The sequence below is a fragment of the Thunnus albacares genome, chromosome 17, assembly GCF_914725855.1.
Source record: "Thunnus albacares chromosome 17, fThuAlb1.1, whole genome shotgun sequence".
Lineage (NCBI taxonomy): Eukaryota > Metazoa > Chordata > Actinopteri > Scombriformes > Scombridae > Thunnus > Thunnus albacares.
In genome coordinates this window covers 8,658,284-8,681,841 of record NC_058122.1, presented here as the reverse complement: position 1 = coordinate 8,681,841, position 23,558 = coordinate 8,658,284, and the positions used below count along the sequence as shown (strand labels likewise).

Here is a 23,558-nt window from a genome sequence, read left to right as displayed (position 1 = left end):
CTGGGCCTTTGCAGCCTTCACAGGGAGGAGTCCAGGCTGCTTAGCTCTTGTAATAATCATATAAATATGTGCCAAACTGAACAGAGCAGGTGCAGCAAAGATATTTTCACACTTATGAAAGTTTATACATCATTTAACCTCTATATAAAACAGTATATTAAGGGATTAGGCTTACTAGGCCTCACAACATCAATCCCTTCCCTTTTATTTTCTCCAATCCTTTGCTATTATCGCCTCCCTCTCCCTCTCTCTCTCCCTCGAATCGCGAGCGCCCAGTGCACCAAGTGTGCACGCGACGTGCCCGGTGCATGACGCTGGACCAATGAGAGAGCGCCATTCCGAAAGTTTACCTTTTATGGCTCGAGCCGGGCAACTGACGCACTATAAAACACATGCGCCCACAGCCAACGGATTCACTCTGAGCGCCGTCACACACACAGCTTGTGCGGGATATCATTTGCCTGAAACCGGTTCCCTTAAAGCGAAAAGCCCCCCCACCCAAAGGTAAGAAAGCTGTTATTTACATATTTCTAATTTTGGAGTATTTAGCACGTGAACAATAAGTAACTTTTTGTTTAAATGTTATTGTTTGTGAAATATTGTCATTTTGAATGCAAAAGATGGCAGGGACCACGAGGTTCTTTGTCCTGTCATACACCTACTGTGCTGCTAATTTAACTTATTGATTTTAAAAAGATCACTACAATATACATCAGTCTCAATTTAGCTTATGATTTTTATAAAGTATGTATTGGGAATAAATAGGGAAACTGAACTTGATGTTTCTGCGACTCACAGGTGCTTTTTGGATTTGTAACCGGCTTATGGTTAACTTAATGTAACCGTTTGAGTTAACAATGCAACTTAAACTGGCTTTGTGTAGTTTTGCAACATTATCATTATTTCAGTGTTGGCTTGTATTTCTTCCCCAGCAGGGCAGTTTGAAAAAAAGCTTTTGAGTTGAGGTTGTCTGGATCCCGGCTGCTCCCTTTGTGCGCCCAATGCGGCGGGGTGTGACCTACTTTAGCACATTAGCCTAGCCACATCGTGCTAACACCGCCCTTCAGACTTGCAACAGCGGCGGTTTTAATCAAGATTAAATCTTTCACGGCCACTTCACGTACACTTTGTTCTTGGGCGCGTCAGATCTTTAACTCATCAGAATAATCTATCACCAGGAAGCTTTCTGTAAATGGGCAAAGTGCTGTGAATACCAGGCTTGCATATAAAGCACAAATTGCTTGATGGCTTAATTAAATAGACCTGTCTTTCGACAAATTCAAGTCTTACTTGCTTGAGTGCGTGGAAAAGAGGAAATTGCGAATGACAAGTCATCTACTCTTAGAAAAGGCGTGGCTTTCAGGAAATGGAGCATCAGTCAAGGACTATGACCATTCATTAATTAACATGAGTCCATTATGCAACTTATTCTATAACAGCCAGCAGCCTATGTTTAAAGGCTGATGCCTTCTTTTTATGAAAAATGAATGTACGCAGTCAGGTGTCAGCCAGTGTGCATTGAATGAGGCGGTTTAAGTTGAGTATGACGCAGTGGTATTGAAGCAAAGATTTACGACGGGTGTTAAAACCGGTATGATTGAGCAACAGTAGGAGGAAGGGAGGGGGGAGGAGGCAATGGAGGAAGGAGCTGTAGTGAACCGGAGGGAGTGGTCGCAGCGCCGGGGCTCAATGCGCTCTGGCCGTGCGCCATGGCGCCGCGAGCCGCAAAGCTGCTCAAACCCAACCAAACCCGACCATGTCCTTATATGGTAACAACAGCATGCAGCGCTGCTTCCTTTTGTCTGATAGGTCGGGATGTGAGGCCCGAGCGCCACCCAGCGGCTAATCTCGTGAACTGCAGTTTACTGAGTTAACAGGAAGTGAGAGCTCGGAGTTGAGGAGGCGGATGTGAGACTTAAGCGTTAAACTTTTTTCTCTCTCTCTAACAGTTCAGCCATGGAAGATGAAATCGCCGCACTGGTTGTTGACAACGGATCCGGAATGTGCAAAGCCGGATTTGCCGGAGACGATGCCCCTCGTGCTGTCTTCCCATCCATCGTCGGTCGCCCCAGGCATCAGGTGAGTGCATCTTCAACAGAATAAATCTAAACTTCTGCATTTTAATAGACATTTTTATAATTATGAACTTAAATGTACAACTTTCACTGACCCATTAAATAATTCCAAGAAATCACAACTAAGTAATTCTCCCTGATTATTTCTAAAAATGGCTGAATGCCAGTTGAAAATGGCTTCAGTTTTGCCAAATGCTGTCCAATGAAATAGAATATAAATTAGACTACCTTACTATAAAACCATTATGAAATTAAAGCTAAAGTTTTTATAGTATTTTTACCTCTATTGTCTGGACTAAGTGCATGTAATCAATGTTTACCTGTAAATAGACTTTGAAGCTTTACATGTCTATGCTCAACCAAAGAATTAAGTATTTGATAATAAACAAGCTGTTTGTCTTGTTCAGGGAGTGATGGTGGGTATGGGCCAGAAGGACAGCTACGTTGGTGACGAAGCCCAGAGCAAGAGAGGTATCCTGACCCTGAAGTACCCCATCGAGCACGGTATTGTGACCAATTGGGATGACATGGAGAAGATCTGGCATCACACCTTCTACAATGAGCTGAGAGTTGCCCCTGAGGAGCACCCTGTCCTGCTCACAGAGGCCCCTCTGAACCCCAAAGCCAACAGGGAGAAGATGACCCAGGTACAAACCCCTACTTGTGCACATGCAGAGTTTAGCATATCCTGTTAAGCCAGACAGTACATCAAAGTATTGACTATTGAAAACCAGTTACCTCATTTCCTCCTTGACTTCCTTCTCCATTCCATTCTCACTTGCTCCTTCCTCCCCCTCTCCTCCAGGACCTCTCTCCTATAAGATGATCTATCATCAACAGGTCTCTCTTGACTGTGTGCCTTATCTGCACTTGTGTCTATAATATTTAGCTGAGCCACTAGATCAGCACTTAATAGATATCTGACATGCACAAGTGTGAAGGAATGTTGACTTTCTGCACTTTTATTCTACTAACTTGAATCTGAGCCTCACTCTTCATGCATGTAGTGGGTGCAGTGGCCACAAAAGCTTAAGACCCTCTTACTGTATTTGAAAATACTCAAGTGTCTTCTTCTCTTCCTACAGATCATGTTCGAGACCTTCAACACCCCCGCCATGTACGTTGCCATCCAGGCTGTGCTGTCCCTGTATGCCTCTGGTCGTACCACCGGTATTGTCATGGACTCCGGTGATGGTGTGACCCACACAGTGCCCATCTACGAGGGCTACGCCCTGCCCCACGCCATCCTGCGTCTGGACTTGGCCGGCCGCGACCTCACAGACTACCTCATGAAGATCCTGACAGAGCGTGGCTACTCCTTCACCACCACAGCCGAGAGGGAAATCGTGCGTGACATCAAGGAGAAGCTGTGCTACGTCGCCCTGGACTTCGAGCAGGAGATGGGCACTGCTGCCTCCTCCTCCTCCCTGGAGAAGAGCTACGAGCTGCCCGACGGACAGGTCATCACCATCGGCAATGAGAGGTTCCGTTGCCCCGAGGCCCTCTTCCAGCCTTCCTTCCTCGGTATGTTTCCCATCTAAAGCCTAATATGCATTACAGGCTAAAAACATACTAAACACTCATGGTTACCCTGCACTTCCACCTGCTGACTGTTTTTGTTTCTCCTCTCAGGTATGGAGTCCTGCGGCATCCACGAGACCACCTACAACAGCATCATGAAGTGTGATGTCGACATCCGTAAGGACCTGTACGCCAACACCGTGCTGTCTGGAGGTACCACCATGTACCCTGGCATCGCCGACAGGATGCAGAAGGAGATCACAGCCCTGGCCCCATCCACCATGAAGATCAAGGTGAGCTGACTTGCTTCAGAGCCAGTAGAGTTGCTGTTCACAAGATTAGTTAAATGCATATATGAACATGTTGGTCTTATATTCTAATGGGTGTCTTGTCTCTTGCAGATCATTGCCCCACCTGAGCGTAAATACTCTGTCTGGATCGGAGGCTCCATCCTGGCCTCTCTGTCCACCTTCCAGCAGATGTGGATCAGCAAGCAGGAGTACGATGAGTCCGGCCCCTCCATCGTCCACCGCAAATGCTTCTAAACAGACTGTTCCTCCTCCCCCTCCCCAACCAAACGCCCAAACAACTTCAGCTCTGTGCAAAACAACCACACACAACACATTTCTCATACACACTCAGGCGCAGAGCCTAGATGACCAACTCATTGGCATGGCTTCAGTTATTTTTGGCGCTTGACTCAGGATTTTAAAAAACTGGAACGATGAAGGAGACAGTAATGTTTTTGGCTAGGTTTAAAAATAGCACCCCAGGGTTCTGCAGTTGCATCTGGGGACTTAAAAAAATGTACATTTTGTTTTTTCTTTGAGTCATTCCAAATGTTTGTTAACTGCATTGTTCAGACACATGATTCCAAATGTTAACTGCATTGTTCAGACACGTATTCGCCTCTGTGAAGGCTGCCCAGTGGTTGGCGCATACTTAAACATTGTTGTAGTATGGCTTGTATGTAAATTATGTCTGGGTTTTTTGTACTTTCAGCCTTAAAAATATCTTGGTCCTGTTTAATTTTTTTTTGTTTTTGTTATGCAAAACCCAATCGTGACCTCTTCTCCCCGCTGTTGGAGGTTTCATCCCCGGGGTGGTGGGGTAACGGGTCTCGAAGTGATGGGGTAACATGGGGTGCCAGACCGGTGGGGCCAACCTGTACACTGACTAAACAATCCCAATAAAGTGCACATGTGTTCCGATGTGATGTCTGACTATTGTCTTCCTTGAAATCTTTGAGTTTCATAAAAGTGACTGTGAATTAAGTGAAGCTAATGAAAACTAATGAGAATCTTTCTGAACTCAAGTACACAACACATTCAAGTAGGAATGTAGTTTGCTTCAGTGTTTGACTACATGCTTTAAGTGTTAGTATGCCACACTTAAATATGTTCAAAATGTAACTGCTTTTACTTTGATCATTGAATAAAAGTTACTACTAAAGAATTGATTTGTTATCACATTTAACTTTCTCAGCTTCTACATGAAGGACCATAACTTAATCTAAAATTTGAAAAGATGTCAACACAAACTCGTCTAGTTTAGTCAAACTAAAGCAATACTAAAAACCTGCAGTAAATACAACCGAGATAAGATGCTTATTATAACAACTTTACAATATGCACACTCAGGATGTAAGTCACATTTCTGTAAGATCCTAGGCCAGTGCTGCTCAACCCTTTTTCTGGTTACCATGAAAAAACATGAATTTCAGAGGCTGCATATTGCCATGTTGAACAATTTATCATCCTTTCAGGCACTTGAGATCCACAATATCTGAGAATTTTGTCATAATATATGAAGAAATCATAAATTATCATCTCATCCTATTTACACCGTATGTACATGTCGAGGCAGTAAATTAGGTTGATTTCAGACATGCAGTAGATGAAACAGCTGATTCCCTGAAGTACTTTTTGTCTCACTTGTGCTGAGCTGTCAGGGTTTCTCCAGTCCTGTTAGTCACTGCAGTGAATGAATGTCTGAAAAGCAAACAGTGTGCTGATGGGAGTTCAGTTTAAAGTGTGTGTTACATACTGTTGTTGATAGCAAAGTAACTGTTTTGAGGTGAGAATATAACATGCAGCTGTATTAAACAGCAGCAGTATATATTCAGATGGAGAAATAGAAACTTTATTGATCTTGAGGGAAACTGAGGATTCTGGATGATACAAGAGAAAATATTACATAGGCATTTGCTGAAATGTGTTGTGAGATGTGAAAGTTTATGTAAGGATCAAGGATGTAATGTACTTTGGGCCTAAACTGGAACTCTGCTCTGATCCCTGCATGTAGCTTCTTAGCATACTGAAACTAACCAGCTTCCATTTTTATTTTTCTGAGTACTGTAAATGATTGACACATTCTTATGTGCTTATGTGAAGTATTTGACAACATAATATCTTAGATTACACAGGGTGTGTCTGTGTAGCTTATCAAAGCACCTGATCCAGTGTCATGAGCACAGCCGTGTCATCAGTACACTCCCTCCTCATCACCCAGTGCTGCTCCACAAACTTAATACAGCTCTTATCACTATTAGATATGTAGTGGAAAGTACCTTAGCCCTATATTTATCTCTTTATGGTTCATTTGATAGGAGCAGATACTGTGTACATAGATAAACTGAAAACAGCTATCTGATCCAAGTATCACAGTGTTTATAGCAGATGCTAATTTGCAACACCCGTCCCTAGTAGGGCTTTTGTAACAATAAGAGATAAAACAGTGAGGTAAAAAGAAGGTCAACCGAGTACAGCAAGATACAATGAAACACACATTTAGTAGTAATATAGCTACAGAAAACTAGACACGAGTACAGGTTTGTTGCTGAATTAACCAGGATTTAGTAGCTCTCTTAAAAGTGGTGAAGTTTGCAGCAAATTTCAAGTGATCAGGTAGCGAGTTCCAGGACTTTGTTCCCTTGACAGAAAAAACTGTCTGAGCAAAAGATGTGAAACTTTACAGCTGACACTTGAAGCTGCTCTGGTGGATCTGCTGCAGCTCCGTGGTCTCTTGATGTATTTGCAAAAAGACTGAGGAGCAAGTCCAATTAAACACAAGCTTTACATAATGAAAATCAATAAAGTTTGAAAAATCCTGTATTTACTTAAAATGCGGCGATGATGATAGCTTATTTGCTTTTTATCCGAGATTCTCAAGGCCTGATTGTAAAGACACTGTATGGATTTGATTACTGACTGGTTGGCCGGGGACCAGGTAGTTAAACCACAGGATAGATGTGAGAATATCATTGAATTTAGAAACAGCAAGGCACAGTCAGATGTCAAGCAGTTTCTTATCATCTTACTGTAAAACAGCTAAGGTTAGCCTACATCGTTTTACAAATCTTTTTGGCATGACTTTAAACTGATAATCTAAAACTGTCCCTAAATACTTCACCTCTGTTACTTGTTCAATGAGCTCACCTTTAACTCTAACATTCAAGGATTCTGTTGCAGGTTGCTTTTTAATGGAAAAACAGACTTTGTTTTCTTAGTGTTTAGTGTCAAACAGGAGGCATCAAGCCAAGTTGATACTTTTTCTATATCAGGAGTCAATATATTTAAAAAAATGTTGTGGCTTGTGCTGCCTGTTCACTGATGTCTACTGCGGTGTTACCCAGCTCACCTGACTGAGAAAAAAATAAAATTATGAGCTAAAAGGTAAGGACGGGCTCCAAGAACAGACCTCAGTCACACTTGATAAGCACAGAGCTCACATCAGTCACTAATTGTCACAGAAAAAAGCTTTTTTTTTCAGCCCTCAGGCATCTCGCTGTGACATCATTTGTGATCACGGTGTCCTTGTGGTCATGAGGTCATGGCCTGTTTATTTGTCAGAGATGACAGATGATGAGGATGCTGAAATTCAACACTTTTATGATGGAAATATCTTTCTGTTTGCAACATAGAACTTTTTTTTTCTCACCAAGGACAGGACAAACACTCAAATACGATGATCACAATAACTTCAACACTTTCCATTTTTGCTCTTTGGCTCAGACTCTCCCAAAAATAACACACAACCACATTACATCTGTACTCACTTGTAGTTTTATCTCTTCTCAGAGACACTGTCATCAGGATCAAACTGTGAGTTTACAGCAGTTGCACAGTTTAGACAGCAGATGGCGGTGAAAGCCCATTTAATTTATGCCATAAAAGTGAGGCGTGACTCTGTCCTGTATGTGCATAACGCCATCATTTTCTCAACCCATGAACTCATATTAAAGCACATGCAAAGAGCTTTAAGCCCATGCTTTTTTATGTAATGTGTGTGAATGTGCATACGTTCCTGTCTTTGGATCATAAATTTAAATTTGATGGGATTTGATGTTGATTTGGTGAGTAAAGGACCAGGGATACAAGACGGAGCGTGCCACTAAAGCTGATGTTTTATGCCAGCTTTCCTAGAATGGTGAAAAAAGATCCTCTGCTGATACAGGGGGCACATTTCCTGTCCACATCTAAAAACGGATCCACTACATTTGCATATTACAGAGATGGAAGAGGATAAGATGGATGGCCCGGCCCCACCCTCATGTTCTATGCATCATATCCTGTTTCTGTGTATGACACCACACATCCAGCACTAGCCAAAGTCATACTGAGTCCATTAGTCAGACTGTCCCAGTTTCATGCAGCACTCCGGGCTGCATGGAGGCACCTGGTGATATATGATGAGCCTGGAGGGCTGTTTGAGGGAACATGGAGGCCTGTGCGCATGCATACAGAAGTGAGTGCTGATATGAATTTATATATGCATCCATTAAGTCAGACTGCTTGCTGCATTTACACACACACACACACACACACACACACACACACACTGAGGATCAAGTGGGTTTGGTATTGGAAATTTATTCCATCTCACTGCAGCTCCCCCTGTGATTCTGCTGAGACTGCTTCCCTCTGATATCCTTTTACTGCCACGCCAGCAAAACACTCACTGTGCTTGGCATGCATGTGTGTAGTGTACTGTACGGGTGTGTGTGTGTGTGTGTGTGTGTGCCTGTGTGTGTGGGTGAGTGCAACCATACTCCATTTTTTTCTGCACTTGTCGAGGTTAATGTGCACGTGTGGGTGCGTGTTGCAGCTGCGAGCATTGCAGGTGTTTGTGAATGAGTCACTCCAGCCACTTGGTTCAAAAATGTGTGTTGCAGCACAATGTCGTCCTTAGAGAGACGACACAGGGGGGACCAATTTGTCAGAAAATGAGGCTGACAGTGTTCTTTACAGCTGGGAGCTTTACAGCAGTTACACTGGTCAGGTCACTAATCCATCCAGCAATGCAGTTCTCCTCCTTCCCCAACAGATGGGGCCGCCACACTGCATGAGTGTGTTTGGCTGGTAAAGTAGGTGAAAGGCAAATAGAAGGCTACTACAGCTGACAGAAGGAGGCCAGCAGAGAATAATAGATGATATTCACAAATAGTAGCTCCTGTTTTTGTAAGCCTCAGAGTGATTTGCATTCTACCGAGGCTGACATGTTCACTGAGGGTAATGCACACTTATCTCTGTGAATATTATTTTGTTTGATTGACTGACAGCAGATGTAAAGTGTTGTTTACGTGAGCGAGACGCTGACTGACGGTAGGCCATGAAAACTGGCCAGTTAGCTCATTTCTAATCTGATGTCTTATCTCTGTTTTTACATATCTCTCAGTCAAAAATCAAATATATTCTGAAGCCAAGATGGACACCATAGATATGATGAAGATTGACTGGATGCACAACAGCAGATTCAAAAAGGAAAAGATAAAGGCTGTGTCAGGGGTTTAAAGAGGTTTGGAGGTCTTTTTCTTGAGGTTTCAGTGACCCTGACACATTACCGCTGTACATTTACCCAGCAGGAGATGTGTGTTGCGTCAGTGTTTCCTTACGACTGTGGCTGTGGCTGGATTTCTCGAGAAAACTCTGCGATTTCTCAGAGCTCTAACCGCACCGCTCAGGCACAGGAACAGGCACCAAAAATACACACCCTGTGCATGCAAGCTTGCTCGTGCACCCTGCATGCGCGGTTGGCAATCCCCCCCCGTCCTCCTCCTCCTCCTCCTAACCCCCACATCCCCCATCTTGGTTTGAAGCAGTGGCAGATGGGAATCACTTTGCTGTGACTCCCATGCATGTCCTTGTCTTGGTAGCATTCTCCATAAATAAGAGTGTTTATTTTGGGTTGATTCAAACTGAAATCAATTTGCAGTCTTTTGACTCTTTTTTGGCAAGTTACATTAAAGGATAGGTTCACAATTTTTTCAAGTCTGTCTTCAAACAACAGTCGGGTGCCCAAATGAACATTGAAAGATGTTTTTTTTTTTGCTCTGTAATCATTCCTCCTGCTAATTATGGCTATTTAAATAATGCACTGTCACTGTGCACGATGGTGTGCAAAATTCACAGTTCTCTTTTTGTGCAAACTCTACTTAAAAGTGTATCTGAGGCTTATGTGAGGCTTGAGCCTGAGTTAGACAAATCAAGTGGATATCTTCCACAGATACAGACTTTTGAATATAAAATTCCCTCTTTGTTTTCCTGTTGAGCTGCAGTGGAATGACAGCAGCAAAAAGAGGGAATTTGGCACTAAAAAGACAGTAACTTTGAAAGATATCTACTTGATTGACTAATCTGGGCAACTGAGGCCTCATATTAGCTTCAGATAAAATTTTAAAAATATGTTTGCACAGAGGGAGGACTGTGGATTTTGTCCACCATCACTTACATTGAAAGCACATTATGAAGGGATCTCTTAATGGCCAGTATGAACAGGAGGAATGATTACAGCAAGAAAAATGTGTCAATGTTCATATCGGCACCTGACTGTTGTTTTAAGAGACTTGAAAAATTTTGAACCTGCCCTTTAATATAATAGCTGTTGGGAATTTTAACTACAGGTATTCGACTTGGTTTGATGTGGTTGAAATTGGTTTAACTTATTTATTTGTGTTGCATGTGTGGTCAATGCTGCTAACATAATACACTACTATTTGTAATGTATGGGAAACACATATATAATCATATATATGCATACATCTCACACATTTCACCCGTTACACACTCAAACATCCAAACACAATTGAGTTTATTGAAGCTACGACAAATGCTGAAACCAGAAACACCATCACCCAATTATGAAATCATGGAAACTGGGCAACAAACAATCGGCATCTAGATTTTCTTCATGTCATCTGACCACTTCATGCTCAGTTGTATGCCTGTCAGGGTGGAGTGCGTGTTTGTCCTGCAGCAGTAAGCTCCTAACCCTCCTCCCCCCTCATGTGGTCCACCATAAAACCCTGCAAGGCACTGTCAGATGATTGGCAGGTACCCCATGAGAGCTGTATATGTGTGTGTGTGTGTGTGTGTGTTTCATGTGGGGGGTTGGTATGTGCGTGTGGTTGTGTCAGTCATCTCAGACACAGTGGCATGTTTATTACATATGTGTGTGTTTGTCTGCGTGCGCATGCACATGTTTGTTCCAGTCCATCAGAAAACATGACACTGCAATTAGCCTTCTTCACAATCATGTTGGGATTTGTCTTGCTGCAATGCAGTGGCTGTTGCTTCAATACAGTACTTGTGCACAACATGAGATAAGGTATGATGAATGATTTAGCCCTTTGGGTAATGCAGGCTCTGTGTGTGTGTGTATGTGAGTGTGTGTGAGAGAGCTGTTTGGGTGGGGTCATCTAAGAGATCTGGACTGTTGTTTTTTTGCTGCCTCTCATTTGTCAGTTTATGGAGGAAATATTGAAAATGGGAGCACGCATACATTTATGTACAGCGAGGCTTTAGGGTCGGTGCTTATGCAGGGGGGGAGACATCTTCTAGTATTTATTTATTTATGTATTTCTTTTCCAGGGAGGAATGAACCCTCAGCTGAATTAATCAATGCTGTCTCTATGCTCTGTCCCCTGTGGGTTAATGCAGCCACACGCCCAGAGAAAATCAGATAGCCTGGCCGCCAAATCAAATCATTTACCTGATCCTTCAACTGATAAGACAGAATTAACCCAAACCTCAACAATGATATTTGGACAGTGACATGGCTTGAGGTTCATGTGATATGTGGTTCAGGAAAAGATAAAATAAAAGAGGGAAAAAAAGAAAGAAAGAAAAACAAACACACACTCAGGGACTACAAATGTTCTCATTCTGTAATCTTTAGTCCACAGAATAAAAACAAAGTTGGTGGAATGAAAAATCGGCTGTGGTGTTGTATTGACTCAGCAGTGTATCAGGCTATAAATCAAGCTTTTCAGTACTTTTCCACTGCAGCCCCACATAGAGGACAAGCTCTGAGCTTTATGTTGGACCATCCTCAAAGAACCCAGTTGGTGTATGAGCTATAAAAAAACATAATCTACCAAATGGTCCCATCTGCTCCCATGGTAATGCATCCCTGTGAGGGGCTTAACCTAGAAATAAACAGATAGTAGATATCTGTGTTATTACATCTAATCAAAAAGGTGAGAACCTGGACAAGCCACAGATTGTTCTAGCATGAGTTCGCCCTGCTGTTATGTGGGTGGAGAGTGCAATAAGGAGTTTTGAAATTATCTTTATGGGGTTATTGGCCTGATGGATTTCATTATATGGCAGATATTTATGTTCACAGCATGTCAGGCTATCATAATTTAGGGCAGTCATGTTCTATCATATATGACTTAAGTCTGTGGTGTAAGCAGTTATACTGAGAGTATTCATTTAAATGAAAACAATGCAGGTTATACTGTTGTATTACAGCCGTGCGTATAATATGCATAAAATGATGATTTTAATGGACATGAAATACACCTAAAAATATTGTTGTTGTTGTTGTTTTGATCTGAATAAATTATGACTAAGCTGTTTCATAAAACAGCATGAATTCCACCACCTCACACATACAGCAGCCATACCCACCTCAAAGTGGAGATTACCCCCCACGAGCGGCGCGGTATTTGTCAAGAAAAACAACAACGCGAAGATGAAACCTGCCTCCTACTTGTAGCGTGAAAAGAGAGAAACAATAGGGCCCTAATCTGAAGGCACTGTCTGAATTCCCAGTCGGAGTTATTTGGAGAACAAAGGCAGGCTTGGTCCCCTCGGACGGCCAGGGACGGGACATCACTCTGATCTCCCTCCGCCTGGTAATTCCCTCCCCGGGTCCCGTCAGGGGTGACAGCCGCTGCGAGCAGACAGGTCAGCGGGGTGAGGGCTGTCGCTGAGCGGCCTCTTCTTTTTGCTCAACTCAGTCGTAATGTTGTTGTCCGATTGGGCAAAATTAAAAACAAAACAAACAAAAAAACACCGAGGTGTGGCCATCGAGAGTGCCGCGAACTCACTGAAAGCCCAGAATTACAACAACACGGCGGGTCCATGACTCCGGTGTTGCTGTTCGTTGCGTCCGCGGCTCCACTGTACTCTCCCCTCTCCTTCAGCGGTGTAGTTCTCCGCTGTAGCGCCTCCTTTCTCCCAGCGGAGGGTCGCCTTGAAACCGACACAGCGAGGAGGAGGGGCCGGAGAAGCGGAGCGGTGGCGGGGTGACATGGGCAGCTTGAAACCGCGTCAGATTTTTTTAATCAACATTTTTTGCAACTATGTAACACGGAGCAGTTTACTTCAAAGGAAACTTGTTGATAATAAAAAAAAAAGATACATATATCCGCAACAATCAGTGTGTACGAGGAATGGAGACGTGGGGTTAGCTCACACCAGAGGTCGACCCCCCCCCCTCTCTCTCTCTCTCTGAATTTTAGCATAGCAGTAAATGAGTACGCCACTTTTTCTCCTCTTCTAATGCAAATCTGAGTGTCCGCTCAGCTTCGGCCCAGATTATGCGCAAGGAGACACCCAGTGTTGCTTCACCCTGTTGTGGGCATTTGCATGCAGAGAGACGGGCATTATTCCTCGGTTAGGAATGGTGTGGGGAATAAAAAATGAAGTGGTCATAAACAATGACAAGTTTCAGTGCGTTCCTGGCTAATATGGTAAAGATCCAAGATGCCTTTGACCAAGTGAAATCCGTCTGCAGCCCCAGCAAAGCACAGTGATGATACTATTTAGATATAGTAAAGATGAGACATTAAAACAAGGGCTCTCATACTGTATTACTGTAAATTCTTCATTTACGAGCCTAAAATATTCAAATCACTTGTGAGGCTACATGAAAGTGCTAACACACTTTGTGGTATTTAGAGCAATAAAATTAAGATTATTGTTATTGCATGGACGTCTTTAAAGCCTGGGACCTGCACGCATTCATCCTTTTCTGGTAACCCATACCCATAATTATTATAGCCCCATTTGGGTCTGCCAATTATGGGGCAATAATTCTCAAACTGCAGTCGCCCAAATTAAATTGAATAATTCAGCTGGAATTAATAGAAAGGCTTTGAGAAACTGTGAGATTGTTATCTTAAGTTTCAATGTTGATGTTTGAGGCGCATTTTATTTCCTTCTGTAAGGTTTGGGGCGTGTAATGGAAAGTAATTTACTCACTTAGGTAATTATCCACTTCCTCCAAGTGAGTAAAAAAAGTAAACTGAGACCACATTTTAAAACAAGTGCAATATTTTACAACGCCCCCATATTTTCCGCTTCCCAATGTTTGCGCGTCTATTATAATAAGCGTGTAAATGGGAGGGGCGTGGGTGGGGGGGGGGGGGGGGGGGGGGGGTCGCCTTGAAGCTTGCCCCCACCACCACCTCCCCCACCACCACCACCACCATCTCCACCTCCACACCCTTGAGTTTTGATCACTCAGTCTTGGAGGGAGAGGGGACCTTGAAACGGCTCAACCTCCTTGCTCCATAATTGGTTTTATAGTGCTGGCGAACGGCCAGTGTTTTTTTTTTTTTTTTTAAACACTGGGGGACTTTGATTGACAGTCTGTGTAGCCAATGAGAGCAGAGCCTGTCTAAGACGTACAGGGCAGGGCTGGGGTTGGGTGGGAGAGAGGGAGATGGGCGGGGCTTACAAAACAATGCTGTGTTTCATTGCTGAGGAGTTTACGGACGCGTCAGGGGCTCTCTCTCCCCCCCTGTTATCCCCCAGTTTACCTCGGACGAGCCTGTAATGGACTCCTCCAGTTCTCCCAGCAACCTGGACGGATTTTGAGAATCGTTTGCATTTTTAGCTCCTTCCACAGATTTCCCCCCCTTTCAAGTAAGCGCTCGGCATGTTGTTTTTTTTTTCCTTGTTTGGGTTTTTCTTTTTCCAGCTGAAGTGTCAGAGTTCTCGGTGTTTTAAAGCATAATTTGGTTTGCAAATGTAAGGGAAAAGGGCGCGGAGGTTATTGCATACGACCTTTTGGATTTTTACGGGGCTGTTGGTGGTGTGAAAAATCCCCTGTAAGACGTTTCCTCCGAGAAAGTTTTGTGTGTCGTTAATGGAACCGTGAAAAGTTTGAAACGTGGCTCTGACGCCGTGCTCCTCCGCCGCCTTGCCGCATGGATCACAGCCGAGAAGGATACAGTGTAACTCGGCCCCGGAGTCCGTTTAAGAGCGCTTAGAGGCAATATTTGTGTTTTGGGGTATTTTTTTTTTTAAAAGGGGAAGAAAAGGTTTATTGTGATTTCTGAACGAGCCATTCTTCAGATCCCGCCCGCCTGGATATCACGAGTCATGGCTGTAATGTGTTCGCTTGCAGCCTTTGAAGGTTAACTCGACTTTCGCCTTGTTTTAAACTTAAATCCACAGCGTTTTAACTCGGTGTTTAACTACAGTTCATTTTGGGGCTTTTAAGGAAAATTTTAAAAAAAAACTAGTCTAGTAAGATTCCCCAAGACGCACAATTTGGCTACAGATAAAGTCACAATTGCTTGTTGTTGTCTGTTTAAAGTAACTTTTATCCTATTTTTTTGTTTTTTAGTAATAACCTAAGCACAAAAAATGCATATCTGCGAATATTGTGGTCTTTCATCTGTGTTAAAGAATCATTAAAATCGTCCTTTTACAGAATTAAGGCGCATTGCTCGGCTGGATACAGCTTAAACTGAATTATCCGTCCATTTATTATGAAGGCTAAAAGACACTATTATACCATAATACTGATTCAAACATGTGTCTAGGTGGTAAACCGTCGACAACGTTGGTTATCAAATGAGGTTTTAGTTTTTTAAGGGACTGAAGTGTTTACGGGCTGGATTGTGATTTCTTTCCCTGGACAGCACCCATGTCCTATTGCGAGGTAACCCGGACTAAATTCGCATCTGTGGGCAACAAAACACCGCTAAGCCCGCTGATTAATGATGCAGGCTTTTGCAACCTTATTTATTTTTAACCCGTTTGAAATTTATATTTGATGCGCCTTCAGTATTTATGGTGTATTGGCTTACAGGGCCTACATTGCTGGTTTACGGTGTAGGAAAACAGCGGGGTAATCGGAAAAGGTAGAATAGGTTATTAAAATTTGACCGTGTGCGTTTCCATCAAGGGATCGCGGGGTGTTTGATGGCCGGGGCAGAGCGGTCTCTCCTGGCTGTGTTTCTCTGGGAAGCGGAGCTCCGGAGCGGCTGCCTGCTCGGTGTGCAGTGGGGGTGGAGTGCTGCTGCTAGTCCGCTCATACATTACATCATATTATTGTAGATATAAGTTAAAGCTGCTTGAAGATCTGTATTTTGGATACATCAGGAGCAAGTCGTATAATAATACTGCCGATCGGCTAATAGTCAATGTTGAGTTTTTTAAGTGCTTTTCCAAACTGCGTCATTGCACGTATGGGCCGTCTGTTCGCTGAAAAGAGGAGAAATCCTAACTACCAGTTCCCAACAGTTTGCTCCGATTGTATATCAAGCGATTTTTTTCTCATGTTTTGTTTTCTAGGTCAGCAGGATGGCTGAAAAGGAGCCCGAATCGCCTGGAAAACTAAAGACATTATTATAGCCAGCATTGGCTTTTTCGGAATAGGGGGCCTATCCGAACGGACAATTTCTTTTCTCAACTTTCCCCGCTGTGGATAATGGATGGCAGAGATTTTGGACCTCCCCGATCCGTCCACGTACCACCTCCGTTGTTGGCGGGGCTCGCGATGGAGTCTCACCGACTCGGAGCAGCAGCAGCAGCCGGGAGGATCCCTCCCTCGCCCGGTCACTTGGGCGCAAGTCATCCGCCGCCTCTCCACTCCGGAAAATTCTTGCCATCGGCCATTAACCTACATCCACACCACAGTAAGTACATGACGTCGGACTGCTTGAATGCTGTATTGTGTCTGCACTAAAAGCGCAACCCTCTAATAATCAAATATTAAGATGAAGTAACGCTGCGCAAAAATGCGCACAGTTTAAGGCTCCCAGTGGCAGCATGTGCGGTCATTACTGGGATGTCGCTACGGTGCTCTGTGGGAAATGAACCCAGATGTAGATTTTCAATCAGGAGGAGTGGCAGTTATAAAGCTGTGACAAGTTTCAGATGTAAAAGTATGGTATCGTGTTTAAGATTCTCAGCCTTTGCGATGAGCAACACACAAGCGGAAAATTACTTAGTAGTTTGCAACACACACACACACACACAGTCGGGTTTTAAGGCACAAACAGGGCTGACTGAGTGTTGTGGTGTGAGTGTTGTTGCAGCAGTGTGCAGGTCAGGGTGCAAAGGGCTTAGATTGCATGTGGACCATTAAACCGTCATTCCTGTGAGAGCAGATGCAGTTTGTGTGTGTTGTGAGAGTGGGGGTGGTGAAGTTGTGACCTTAGAGGGATGACAGACCACTTCTTGGACATTTCTGGAGTGTTTGTGTGAATAGGAGGATGGCTGTGGTAAAGTCTCCAGTATTCCGAGTAAAAGCCACTCTTGTGGAGCATTTGGCGAATGGCTGATGCTGCTTTTTTCCCCAACATTTGTACCAAATCTGTAGGACATCCCTGCTGCTGCATCTACATTAGGGAATCTGTGTGTGAAATGTAAAAAAGATTTGCTTGTATTTGTGGATCCTGTGTGTGTGTGTGTGTGTGTGTGTGCGCGCGCGCGTGCGCGCTGGCTCTTAAACGTGCACACGTCAGGTTCACACTGGATGGTTCCATGTGTTTATGCAGATAGAGATATGGTTTGGTGTAAAGTAGGCTGAGGCTCCTTAAAGTGAACCCCCATGTGTTTGTTTACATCACCTCTACCTGCCCTGCTTGTGTTGTGGGTGTGTTTTTTTTTCTATTAACTAATGTTGTTATTTACATTATTTTTGTTAATTTCATTCCTTAACATTGTCTTTCAAGACGGTAATTGTTCTTTGGTAACACATGTCAAATGTCATGTCTATAAAGCCTATTGAATTGAGGTGTGTGTGTGTGTGTGTGTGTGTGTGTGTGTGTGTTTGTTCCTGTATTACCTGCAGTCAGTAGATCATCTACAGTATATGTTACTCCTTGCTGAGCTGGTGGTTTTCCTTTTACTTTCACTGCTTGCGCTATAATGTAATATCTGTTCCTGCTATTAGTAATGGAAGCTTTGAAATAACATTGTGCAAGAAAAAAGGAAAGATAACTGTGTGTATTTGCATACAGTTTTGTGGTCAGTCAAAGGGGAAAATCAAACCATGTGTTGTGTGAAGGGGAATATAGGTGTGCTATGTCTTCTTGGAAAATGGAAAGTCTGACAAACGCTCTCATCGAGTTACTTACATCCCCTTGAAGCCATGTAGCTGCAGGAACAGATACAATTACAGTTCCTCTGGTTTCTTTTCGGAGGTAAACCCTGGAGATAATAATAATAATACTACTAATAATAATAATAATAATTCAGCTGTTGAGCTGTGTTCCCTGTCCTTGTCGTTGAACGTGGGTTCGATTCAGCGCTTGTCATTTGGAGCTCAAAGTACTAGAGGTCTGGTTAAAAAGAGATGCACTGCTCGCAGGGCAGGGCTCTCTGATGAAGCGTTAATTTGTCACACCGACAGAGCCTACACACTCGGCTCACACAGGCACATGAGAAGCTGTCAGAGATGAAATCCGCTCACAGCGGGGAGTGTTGGGATGATTGATGGGTGTATCGTGGCAAAGGGATGTGCAGGTGTGAGATGTGTGTGGATTTTCGCAGCTCCAGAATAACACAGCGATATTTCCAATGATCAAAATCTTACTGTAAACCGTGCAAATACCACTTGTTGGTTAAAAAAAAAAAAAAAAATGTGTGTTGCGTTGCTGGTTCCCCTCCTGCGGTTCTGAAATGAGCTGAAAACTGCTTGCGGTGTCTGTGCGCAGACTTGCTTGTGTAGCCGGAGGGGGGGGGGGGGGGGGGGGGGAGAGTATGTTTGTGAAGTGGAATTGACCCAACCACTGTTCCAGCCCAGATTGGCAGTTTAAACACTCTTTTAAAACGGGACACATTTTATTCTGCCCACACACTGACCTTCTCACTCTCTGACTCTCATCTCCCATGCGCACACTCACAGCCTCCGCCCACTAAAACACGCCACTGTACGACACAGGTCATTTAGCTTTATGGCGCTCTCTGATATCAATTCCCCACACATTACATTAACCAAACCCGATTGAGATCTCAGTCTCATGCTTGTAATAACACTACACAGCCTTGTTACATGATAATTACGCGTTAAGTGCAAATGTTCCAAATGTTCCCCTTTTAATTGCAATAAACGGTATGAATCAAGGACCTCGGTGTGCAATCAGTGGAGCCGAGGTTGCCCCGCTACTGTTTTTGTTTACATGTGTTTCATGACATTCAAGACATTTTTTACACTGTGTTTTTTGGCTGAGCTCTTGATAGCAGGGTGGACTGTTTATAGCTGCTAACACACCCTTATTTCCCAGGAGTCTCCCGTAGTTATTATTATTTTTTTAGTTCAGTTTTAATAGGATTTCCACCTGACTTAATGGAGTAGAGAGTCTCCCTTATTGCCACAACTCAAGGTTGTCAGGTGTGTGTGTGTATGTGTGTGTGTGTAGGAGAGGCAGCTTAACATTTGTTTTAAATGCACTGTGAAGCTGCACACAGATTGTTGACATTTGTGCTGCATACACACTCTGCAGCAAAATGGACCTGTGGAAAGATCAGCAAATCCCAGCTTTATACCCCGCAGTGCCCGTTCCTATGTGTTCTCACAGTTTACACCTGAACAGGATTGATTGATTTGACTTTATTGTCCACCTTAGTGAGAATTTGTCTTTGGCGTCTCCTAAAGTACAGCAGAAGTACATACACTACGCTTAGTGGGGAGTTTTTCCTTGCCGCTTTCACAAAGTGCTTGCTCATGTGGAAATGTTGGGTCTCTGTAAATTAACGAGTACAGTCTAGACCTGCTCTATGTGAAAAGTGCCCTGAGATAACTGGTGCTATATAAATAAAATTGACTTGACTTGACAAAACACAACGCACCATTTCAAAAGAAAACATACATGTATACAATAGTGCAAATGGGCAGGTAGCAGCAGATAGATTGTATAAATAATACCAGAGAGCAAATCTTATAAAATAACAAATGTTGCCTGATGCAGACATTCTGTGTTCAACGCCTGTACGGCACGGGGAATAAAAGACTTCTTGTATATGTTCCGGCTGGCCCTTGGGACCCTGAATCGACGGCCAGACGGGAGCAGCTCAAACTCTCGAGTGTAGTGGGTGTGCGGTATCTGCAGTTATGTTTAGCCTTTCTGTGTACTGCACTGTCAAATATATTGCAAAGTTGTTTTTTTGTGACATGCAGGATACAGTCTTAGTCACTGTTTATAGACCTAAAATGGCTGTAAACGCTCCTCTGTCTACTGGAGGTCTGCTGGAGCCTCCATCACCAGATTGAGGCCATCTGTCCTCTTCCTCCTCTTCCCTCCCTCTCGCATCCGAGAGCAGCGGAGGTAGGACCCGCTGAAGTGTAGCCGCGCAGAGGAGACGAGGCTGGAGACGCTTTTTACTGCCAAAACTCTTATCATCACTCTTTAAAGGTGGAGGCGGGTGCACAATGTTTTATTGTTGGGGGTGTGTATTAAGAATCAAGATTATGCACATAGTTGTAAAGGTGAAGATAATATTTTTTCGCATTTGAGCAAACACATTTGGTGCCAAGTGCTCTTTTGCACTACATTTTACAGAGATCAGCGTGTCATCTGCTCGTCTTTTTCTTTGGGTATTGACCAACAACTGCTCATTTCTTCTAAACAATCGAAGCAATGTTGCTGCAGAAAACAGAGCGCACATCACTTCCTGTGCATTGGTGTCTTTTTCCGGGTGTTGCTAGCAGAAATTGTAGAAGCATCTATAAACTGGGCGTTTGTCAAACCGCTGTCGTGTTCTATCAAATTGGCCAATGCGGATCGATGATGACTTTAACTGTATGGCATGACATTACAAGTTTAGGAGTAGCTTTTGGAACAAATGAGACAAAAATGCTATTGAGGGGTGGTGTCTCTCACTCACTCTCTCTCTCTCACACACACACACACACACACACATTTGTAGTGCTCACAAGGGAGCAAGATGAAGAAGATGGGAGCGAGACGCTGAGGCAAATGTAGGTGTTGCAGTGAGTGCAGAGAAGTGAGGTCAATAGATGGAGATGAAAACAGCTCAAGACAAATGGAAAAGGAGATCTAAATGGGCACGATCCCCGAGGTGGAAAGCGGTGTTTTGTTTTAGAAGGATGAGAGAGCGGAGGTTGTTGTTGTTGTTGTTGTTTGTGTGTGTGTGTGTGTGTGTGTGTGTGTGTGTGTGTCTGAGAGAGAGAGAAACTGTGTGGATGAGAGGATTGAGCTCTTGTGTATGGGAATAGGAGCATGTGATTGTGCTTAGTGCAGTTAGGGCTGGGGTTTCCCCCTGGGACTCGCTGCAGAGAGAAAGGAAGAGATTTATCCCGACCACAACACATTCATACACGGTTAGATAAATGTGGTAGCCCTTCAAATGCCCCCCTCCTCTTTCAGTCTCACACACACACACACACACACACACACACAGATGCACGAGTGTAAGTATAATTCATGCAGCTTGCGGGGCAGGCCGGGGTTGTCTTGGCCAATACCAATTTGTCTTCCACGCTACTTGGTTAGTGTGTCTGTTTACGTTAAAATTAATGTGGTGAGTGTGTGTTTATATGTATTCAAGACACAGACCCCTGTGTGTGTGTGTGTGTGTGTGTGTGTGTGTGTGCGTGCGCGTGTGAGTGAGAGAGAAGATGTGGCTCGGACACGTCCCCTCTCAGATTAATTGAATCCTTCAGGAGAGAAAACAGGCTCCTTAAGAGAAAGCACAAGGCACTGCTGCCCTGCTACAATAAACCTGTCAGAGGCAGACAAACGGCACACACACACACACACACAGGCATATGACACACACACACACACAGCTGTCAAACATAAGAGTGATAGGCCGGTGTGTGTGCGCGCGCGTGTGTGTGTGTATATGTGTGTGAGAAAACGAGCGTGCCGTGGCATGTCGAAATACCCAAAGCATTAGCTAACTGGTTCACTCTGCCAGAACCGTCCCTTAAACTCAAACAACAGCCTCCAGCACACAAAGGTCACACACTGCGTTATGTCTGTTTGGCTGCATGCTGAGTCTCTACATGTCCCATTACATAAGATTATATGTTTATAATATTCCTCATAGAACGCCTGGATGAAATTCCCATTGTGTAGTGACACGAAAGAGACATGCAGAGCAGGTATGACGTGGAAAAAAAAGGTCAAATTTTACAGTTTCTTAACCGTGCGCTTTAGTTCAGTTGAGCTGCCAAGACAACCTGCACATTAGACTTTTGATGTCCATCATTTATTTCCAAATCATACAAAGATGAACTGATAAATTGTGAGGCAGTAAACAGAGTAAATGTCACACTGCACTGTGGTTTTTAGCACCAACATCAAAGGAACAGTTTCAATTGATCTCAATTTCTTCTGTTAGTTAATCTACATTTCCTTCTCTGAGAAAAGCGTTTATGTAATTCAAACATTCTTTGTTTTTTCTCCAAACAGATAAGATCATTTCCCGTCAGCCTGCACCTCAGCGGTTTTTGTGTTTATACCACTTTTTAGTACATATACTGAATGTGTTGCGAAACCTTGAGCTACATATATGAATATCTTCGTCCCTCTTCTGTATTCATTGCATCTGTGTGACAACGCAACTGTGCATGCCAGTCAGCCTGTCTGTGAGACTGCATGATTGTGTGTCCGTGTGCGCGTCTGTTGTGAGCGCGTTCCCATTTGCTGGTATGGCGGAGTGTGTCAAAATAACACCTGCCATCTTCACGGGAGATTCCTGAGCACAACAGCGAGGCTCAAACACACACACAAGGCGTGTTTTCCACCCGACTGTCAAGAGGAACTTTGGCACCAAGTTTCAGAGGGTGGCAAGAAATAAAACACTCATTTGTTGTCTTTTCTATCATGTGGTTGAGGTGAATATCAAAGAAAACCAATCTGTGGTGTTTTGCGTGGCTGGATGTCACTTTTCATGAATTGTTATTTATCTGTTTTTGAGGAGATTATTAGAAAGAGTGAAGTCTGTGCAAACGAGGAAGAAGACACAAGGTCTGAAACACGCTGACCAAACAGTTTGGGATCGTTTGGTGTCAGCAAATTTAATACTTTCATTCAAAGAAAATGATAAAGAAACACAATATTCTGTTATCACAGCCACGATGTGCATCTTATCTGTGGCAAGATGTTTCTATAAGATTCAGATAGAAAAAGCTGTTTTGTAGACAGCAGTTCTTCATATGAATGATGGAAGTAAGTCTGTTCTTTGCAAATGTATTTCCTTTGCAAATTCATTGCATAATCTCTTTTATCAACAAACAACGCTGCAAAGATAAAGACTTATCAGATATTAACATATTGCAGTGCGGTTTGCAAAACTAAAGGTTTGCATGTCGAAACATGAATTTGTCATAAACCAGGTTGAGAAACAGTTTGTGTTCAGCTTGAGCTCACAAACACACAAACAAAAATAGTTTCCTTTAAATAACTCGGAACACAAAAAAAACCAGATGTGCACCAGGGATGCAAATTTCAAGCAATTTCTTTAA

The 23,558-nt window shown here is 43.4% G+C and overlaps 2 protein-coding genes across 3 annotated transcripts in view; both read left to right on the top strand.

Moving 5' to 3' along the window:
- Positions 1 to 340: 340 nt before the first annotated feature.
- actb2 (actin, beta 2) lies at positions 341 to 4,812 on the top strand. The gene is made up of 6 exons (XM_044332395.1): positions 341 to 504; positions 1,950 to 2,079; positions 2,483 to 2,722; positions 3,161 to 3,599; positions 3,708 to 3,889; positions 3,998 to 4,812. Exons 1-6 carry the CDS (start codon positions 356 to 358, stop codon positions 4,139 to 4,141), a joined length of 1,284 nt encoding a protein of 427 aa, XP_044188330.1. The 5' UTR covers positions 341 to 355; the 3' UTR covers positions 4,142 to 4,812.
- A 3,435-nt stretch (positions 4,813 to 8,247) lies between these two features.
- The window catches only part of tnrc18 (trinucleotide repeat containing 18), a 56,687-nt gene continuing 41,376 nt past the window's right edge, over positions 8,248 to 23,558 (top strand). The window contains exons 1-2 of one of the 2 annotated variants that reach the window (XM_044332176.1): positions 8,248 to 8,342; positions 16,412 to 16,755. In XM_044332176.1, coding sequence (XP_044188111.1) covers positions 16,548 to 16,755 — 208 coding nt within the window. In that variant the 5' untranslated portion in view covers positions 8,248 to 8,342; positions 16,412 to 16,547. Of the gene's footprint in view, positions 8,343 to 14,549; positions 14,753 to 16,411; positions 16,756 to 23,558 lie in introns of those variants that run through there. The other variant, XM_044332175.1, reaches the window with a different exon arrangement.